Genomic DNA, 7732 nt, shown 5'->3' on the forward strand with positions numbered 1-7732 from the left:
AGTGATGGGAGTGATAAAGGGCCATTGGAACACAGGAGTGATGGGAGTGATAAAGGGCCATTGGAACACAGGAGTGATGGGAGTGATAAAGGGCCATTGGTACACAGGAGTGATGGGAGTGATAAAGGGCCATTGGAACACAGGAGTGATGGGAGTGATAAAGGGCCATTGGAACACAGGAGTGATGGGAGTGATAAAGGGCCATTGGAACACAGGAGTAATGGGAGTGATAAAGGGCCATTGGAACACAGGAGTGATGGGAGTGATAAAGGGCCATTGGAACACAGGAGTGATGGGAGTGATAAAGGGCCATTGGAACACAGGAGTGATGGGAGTGATAAAGGGCCATTGGAACACGAGTGATGGGAGTGATAAAGGGCCATTGGAACACAGGAGTGATGGGAGTGATAAAGGGCCATTGGAACACAGGAGTGATGGGAGTGATAAAGGGCCATTGGTACACAGGAGTGATGGGAGTGATAAAGGGCCATTGGAACACAGGAGTGATGGGAGTGATAAAGGGCCATTGGAACACAGGAGTGATGGGAGTGATAAAGGGCCATTGGAACACAGGAGTAATGGGAGTGATAAAGGGCCATTGGAACACAGGAGTGATGGGAGTGATAAAGGGCCATTGGAACACAGGAGTGATGGGAGTGATAAAGGGCCATTGGAACACAGGAGTGATGGGAGTGATAAAGGGCAATTGGAACACAGGAGTGATGGGTGTGATAAAGGGCCATTGGAACACAGGAGTGATGGGAGTGATAAAGGGCCATTGGTACACAGGAGTGATGGGAGTGATAAAAAGCCATTGGGACACAGGAGTGATGGGAGTGAGTATTACAGCAATGTTTATAACGTTTAGGTCCTCCCGGTACGGTCAGTGCAAAGCATAACGCTGAGGTGCTTGCAGACCCCCGGGATTTTTCTTCTCATGTTGTGGGCTACTAATGTTCTGTTAAGGCGTTGTACAGCGCTGCGGATGATTATGGCGCCATATAAATCAATAATATCCGCTTGCCAAAGAGATTGCAATGTCTACCCTGTCCAGATTAAAAGCATAAGGGTGCGTTTATACTAAAGCCTGATTTTTTATTTTTTTATTTTTTTTTTAAGTTATTTTTCTATGATTACGGGGTAAATGACTTAACTTTCTGCCGTTGTCTCTACAGAGTGCGATTATCAGCAGGATTCATTGCAGAGTCGTCGCGTTAGACCAGAGAGGACACGGTGTGTATTAAAACGCATAAAAAGCCGCTTTACTAAACGGCGCGGGGTTATAGAGGGATAGAGGAGCGCGTCTTGGTCCGGTCTGTTTATAAACCCGTTTCCAAAGAGAAACTCCTACTAAATGCTTTATCTGTAGCATCAAATTAAATATACATTTTTAAAATATTCTATTTTTCTCTCTTTTTTTTATTTATTTGTTTTTTTTTTGTAAAAAAAACAAAAAAAAAACAAAAACGGTCCTAACAAAAATATTTGTCGTTCTTCCAAACTGACCAGGCAGTCAGAGCCCCTAATAACAGAGACGCCCCCTACTGACCAGGAGAATAGAATACTGTTTGCAGCCACTTACATGACAGAGCGGTGTGCTAAACACCCACACCGGGGCATTAACCAATTTAGTTGATTTTTTTTTATGCTTTAATTGTACCTTTTTTTCCTTTTGGGTGAAAACATTGTTAGAATGGTAAAAATGGACCACAATGCCAGTTCTAGGCATGCAGAGACTATCAGGCTGATCTCTGTTCTCGATCACCTCACTTACCCGTTGAATTTTTTTTTTTTGGGGGGGGGGTATATTTTTCTGTATGGTCCTATGTTGGAGGTTTAAAAAAAAATGCATAAATCCTAAACATGGTTAAAAACGGTAAATGTGATTTTCTGTTCCGTGGTACCGAGTCCCACTGTCTTTCTCCCTTCAGGGGAAACGAAAGTCAGGAACCCCGAGGACCTCTCCGCAGAGACCATGGCCAGGTAAGGGTTACGAAGGTTCCTGTTGCAGGTATTCATTTTGCATGGTGTTTTACGAGCTAAGCTTACCTGAGAACTCTCCGGCCGCCGACGTGGCGGGGGCCCGGCCGCCCCCACCCGTATTCTGGAAACGGAGGGCGCAGGGTTAACTGGCCTTGCGTTGGTTTTTGCGAATGGAACTCGCTCACCTCCGTCTCCCGCTCCGTCTGCAGGGACATCGGGAATGTCGTGGAAGCTTTATATGGAGATCTGCCCCCTCCCATCATGCTGATTGGTCACAGTATGGGCGGGGCCATCGCTGTGCACACGGCCGCCGCGAACCTCTTGCCGAGCCTGCTGGGTCTCTGCATGATCGATGTCGTGGAAGGTACGTCTTTAGTCTTAAAGGGGCGCCGTGGCTGTCGTACGCAGTTCAGTGCCGGTAATAGCTGCGCGGTCCCTTTAAATGATTGCAAATGCAAAATGTATTGAAATTTTAAAAGAGAGCCGGCGTTGCCTATAGAGGGTCTTCATCGCGGCAAAATGATCAGGTGGTCAGGATTGCTCCCATGACCCCCAGAATTTGGTTTTCTGAGTATTTCCGGGCAAATAATGCATCAGCTGGGCTGTCTGCAGACTAATAGTCAGCGGCTCTGTCTTTGAATCATCTTATAGGAGGAAACTTAGATTTTTCAGGTATTTTTGCTATGAAAGCTGTTTAGTAACCAACGTCACCTCGGGCTTCGTCGTTAACCCCTCTTTTATCTCCAGGAACGGCGATGGACGCGCTGAACAGCATGCAGAACTTCTTGCGCAGCCGCCCCAAAACCTTCAAGTCGCTGGAGAACGCCATAGAATGGAGGTCGGTCGATATCTTGCAGTATAAATAAATGCGTTTTTAGTGTTTTATTTGTAACAGCTAATGTTTTCTAACGTTTTTTTTTTTTTTTTATCCCTCCCCCAGTGTCAAAAGTGGCCAGATCAGAAATCTGGAGTCTGCGCGCGTCTCCATGGGAGGGCAGGTGAAGCAGTAAGTAGAAGCGAGAGCCGGCGTTTCCGTACAGCGCTACGGAGTTTGATGGTGCTACATAAAACAATAAATAATAATAAATTAGCCTAAAATGATCCTGCGCGAGTACAGGGGAGCTGATATCTGCCAGGTCGCTAACTTATTAGTTATATTTTCGGAAATACTGCCTCTTTCTGGCTATTCATCAGATCGGAGATCCGTGTTCTAGAACACCCGGAACCGAGAGATTTATTAATAGCCGCAATTTCCTTGTTTTTGCGTTGACATCAAATAAACGGGGTCTTTTTTAAAAATTTTCGAATTATGAAACTATTTCTATCACTTAGGTGTGAAGAAGCAACCAGTCCAGAAGGATCCAAAGCTATAGTAGAAGGGATAATCGAAGAGGAGGAGGAAGATGAAGACGAGAATGGGGGCCAGTCCGTCAACAAGAGGAAGAAAGAGGATGATACAGAAGTAAGCCGGAGTTATTCTGTTTTATGATAATCTATCCACTGGGTTCCTCCTTTAAGATAATTTCCATTTAATTCCGGCCTTTCATTCAGCGGCGATTTATTGTCTTAATTTTGCTGAGTCAGGTGGGGAAGTAAAGCTTTTCCTCTAATCTGAAGCCTATTTTCTTCTTGTCCGAGTGCCGCTGGGTCTTGTCCACCCTAACTTTGCCCCTCGACCAGACCAGCTGTCAGTTCGGATATGTGATTCACAAACAGCATGGTCAGTCCCATTAGAAGGACAGAGCCTGTGCATGCGCGACCGTCAAGAAGAAGCGTTCAATAGTATCCAATGGATTCCCTCCTGGCAGCCGGGTTCAGAATTAAACCCATCGTACGCGATGGTCTGCGCTTTGCTAAGAAGGCCAAGGGGTCATTGTGCCGAAGACCCTCTGCAGGGAAGGTTCAGCAAGTTGAGCAGCCTGTTCAAAAGTTTGGGGTCACCTAGGAATTTCCTTGTTTGATAGAAAGCTATTTTTGTCAATATAACATGAAATGGATCAGAAATCCAGCGCAGACGGGGTTAATGCTGTAAATGACTATTCTAGCTGGAAACAGCTGAATTCTAATGGAATCTCTTCATAGGCGTACAGAGGCCCTTTATCACTCCCATCACCCCTGTGTTCCAATGGCCCTTTATCACTCCCATCACCCCTGTGTTCCAATGGCCCTTTATCACTCCCATCACTCCTGTGTTCCAATGGCCCTTTATCACTCCCATCACTCCTGTGTTCCAATGGCCCTTTATCACTCCCATCACTCCTGTGTTCCAATGGCCCTTTATCACTCCCATCACTCCTGTGTTCCAATGGCCCTTTATCACTCCCATCACTCCTGTGTCCCAATGGCCCTTTATCGCTCCCATCACTCCTGTGTTCCAATGGCCCTTTATCGCTCCCATCACCCCTGTGCTCCAATGGCCCTTTATCGCTCCCATCACTCCTGTGTCCCAATGGCCCTTTATCACTCCCATCACCCCTGTGCTCCAATGGCCCTTTATCGCTCCCATCACTCCTGTGTTCCAATGGCCCTTTATCACTCCCATCACTCCTGTGTTCCAATGGCCATTTATCACTCCCATCACTCCTGTGTTCCAATGGCCCTTTATCACTCCCATCACTCCTGTGTTCCAATGGCCCTTTATCACTCCATCACTCCTGTGTTCCAATGGCCATTTATCACTCCCATCACTCCTGTGTTCCAATTGCCCTTTATCACTCCCATCACTCCTGTGTCCCAATGGCCCTTTATCACTCCCATCACTCCTGTGTCCCAATGGCCCTTTATCACTCCCATCACCCCTGTGTCCCAATGGCCCTTTATCACTCCCATCACCCCTGTGCTCCAATGGCCCTTTATCGCTCCCATCACTCCTGTGTTCCAATGGCCCTTTATCACTCCCATCACTCCTGTGTTCCAATGGCCATTTATCACTCCCATCACTCCTGTGTTCCAATGGCCCTTTATCACTCCCATCACTCCTGTGTTCCAATGGCCCTTTATCACTCCATCACTCCTGTGTTCCAATGGCCATTTATCACTCCCATCACTCCTGTGTTCCAATTGCCCTTTATCACTCCCATCACTCCTGTGTCCCAATGGCCCTTTATCACTCCCATCACTCCTGTGTCCCAATGGCCCTTTATCACTCCCATCACCCCTGTGTCCCAATGGCCCTTTATCACTCCCATCACCCCTGTGCTCCAATGGACCTTTATCACTCCTGTCTTCCAATGGCCCTTTATCACTCCCATCACTCCTGTGTTCCAATGGCACGTTGTGTTCGCTGATCCAAGTTTTAAGTGTAAAAGGCTATGTGATCATTGGAAACCCTTTTGCAAATTGTTACCGCCAGACATCTCCTCTGAACGGTAGTGTATATACATAACTTTTAGGTCAACCAGCAAATTTACTTGACGCCCTAATGAAACTAGTTTGAGATATAACAATGAATTAAACCAGAAATGATTACAATTTTACGTTTACCTTATTTGTTTGCTTCCGACTTTTCTTTCTAGACCAAAAAAGAGCGACCGTATACCTGGAGAATCGAGCTTTCAAACACAGAGAAGTATTGGGACGGCTGGTTTCGAGGCCTCTCCAGTCTCTTCCTCGGCTGTTCTGTGCCCAAGCAGCTCCTGCTGGCAGGTGGGTGCCGACGGGATCTGTTTTTTTTTTTTTTTTTTTTTTTTGAAAAGCGCACATAAAACAGTCACAAGAAACGCGTCCTTTCTGTCCCCCCCCCCCCCCAAATCTGAGTAGCTACTTTTGTTCATACACAATTTTTTTTCCTATAAACCGGCAGATCTGGTTAAGTTGAAACCAGTATTTTATTTTCAAAAATCTAAAGGTTGTCTTAAAAAGAATTCCTATTTTTGTAGAAAGAGCAAAGATTATGCTGAAGTTTGGGGAAAATTTTGGGATCTGGGAAAAATGAAATATTTGCTTTAAATCCTTTATTTTTTATTTATTTTTTCTGTGTTTTCCAGGGGTGGACCGGTTGGATAAAGACCTCACTATAGGACAGATGCAGGGTAACACGTTGCTATATTTTACTTTGCATGGGGGACAAAATGTTTCCACCCCCCCCCCCCATTTTACTCTGGTTGCGAAATGTTAAAATACTATATTACGAGACGTGGCTTATCGGCGGAGAAAACGTAATAACCAGTCCTGATTCACACGTGCGTGAAAACCACAAACGGGGCAAAGGGGGATCGGAACTAAATTATTCAAGTAACATTTTATGGGGGGGGTCACTGCCCTGACCCAGCGCAGCACACGCTGTCGGTTCCCTCCCCCTCCCCCCCCCCCGCCTGCCTTGTGCCGGTCCCCAGGGTATGATGTCATACAACGTGGCTGTGCGTCAGTTCACGTGGAATTGACCCGGTAACACAGCAGGTACTCCTCGACGCTCCCTATCCAATAAAAAAACCAAACAGTATTTAAAAGGTTGGAGATACTGGAGCTGCTTAGCAACAGAGCCCTGTCATTCCTCCAAACTTCCTGCCTGACCTCCTACAACTGCCCGCAGTCCAGAGCAGCGCAGAGGGAACAAATTAAGAGGAAAGGTTCTCTAACCAGGACTCCAGATAAACGGGTCGTTATTTTATCGTTTATTTAATACGTATAAAACCATGGGAGATAATTAAAGGGTTTAGGAAAGTTGGTAAAACATCTTTTATTTTTTTATATACATAGAACTGTAGATTTTTTTTAATTTTTTTTTATTTGATTACAGAACGGTTGTGATATTTCTGGGTTTTTTTTTTTGCAGGAAAGTTTCAGATGCAGGTTCTCCCGCAGTGCGGTCACGCGGTACACGAGGACGTGCCCGACAAGGTGAGACGTCGGCAGATCGCTGTCTAAAAACGTAAACTTATTTTGGAATAAATGGGGGGGAAAAATAACCCACAAATGATCACCGTATATACTAGACTTGTGTTCATTCGTATTTGTCCGGGCTATACAGGGTTAAAAGTCCGGGGGCAGGGCATGTGGCACATGGATAGGGTAGGCTGTGAGGGAGAACAGACAATACAGACCACAAAAATATAAAGGAAATATACAAATCACACATTAATTGATATAAGCGGCGCTTATTAACCCCGGATGGTCATAATAACTACTATAGACGGCACTTATTAACCCCGGGCCGTCGCATACAGGATAAAGCTTTTGCCTCCGTGTCCGTTTATCTCACGCTTCTCGGCCCGTTTATCTCCGTTGCAGGTCGCCGAAGCTGTCGCCACGTTCTTGGTGCGTCACATGTTTGCGGAATCAGTTGGCGGATTTCAGTGGTAAGGATGTGCTAATCACGGGCCGCGGCGCTATACTGCGGATAATGGTCCTTTTTGACCCCATTTCCAGTGAGCCGGTTTATAGAAACTTTGACAGCCGATAAGAACCCTTCGGCCCCCCAGGTGGTCTGCCCGCTTTTCCTGACGCAAGACTCCGATCTTAACGCAAAAGTCATTAATATTTGTCGGCTCGGCCATCAAGGGGTTTCGCTGTAAAGCAAAAATGTAGACATTAATGTAAATATTGTGAAGAAATGGAAAATTGTGGCTATTGGTTCCCCTATTACCCCCCCAGACCTATTCGATATTGAGCCAGACCACAATATTATATCACAGTGCAGTATTTCCAAACCCCCATTATAGAATATTTCTTTATTGAATTATATGCATTTTAAATCATTTCTCTTTTTTGTGTCCCCCCCCCCCCCCCCAGTGTCTTCCCGTCCTGTTAA

General features: G+C 45.8%; 1 protein-coding gene across 1 annotated transcript in view; it reads left to right on the top strand.

The window, feature by feature from the left end:
• Positions 1-7732, top strand: part of LOC149281189 (protein phosphatase methylesterase 1-like) — a 12271-nt gene extending 4539 nt beyond the window's left edge. Inside the window, exons 4-14 of the mRNA XM_089499584.1 lie at positions 1176-1233; positions 1932-1983; positions 2193-2347; positions 2731-2821; positions 2924-2989; positions 3316-3445; positions 5499-5628; positions 5970-6014; positions 6758-6822; positions 7213-7280; positions 7714-7732. Of these exons, the coding sequence (XP_089355710.1) occupies positions 1176-1233; positions 1932-1983; positions 2193-2347; positions 2731-2821; positions 2924-2989; positions 3316-3445; positions 5499-5628; positions 5970-6014; positions 6758-6822; positions 7213-7280; positions 7714-7732 (879 nt within the window). The remainder of the gene's footprint in view (positions 1-1175; positions 1234-1931; positions 1984-2192; positions 2348-2730; positions 2822-2923; positions 2990-3315; positions 3446-5498; positions 5629-5969; positions 6015-6757; positions 6823-7212; positions 7281-7713) is intronic.

Source organism: Sceloporus occidentalis, unplaced genomic scaffold (genome assembly GCF_023333645.1).
Source record: "Sceloporus occidentalis isolate IW3139 unplaced genomic scaffold, rSceOcc1.0.p SCAF_137, whole genome shotgun sequence".
NCBI lineage: Eukaryota > Metazoa > Chordata > Lepidosauria > Squamata > Phrynosomatidae > Sceloporus > Sceloporus occidentalis.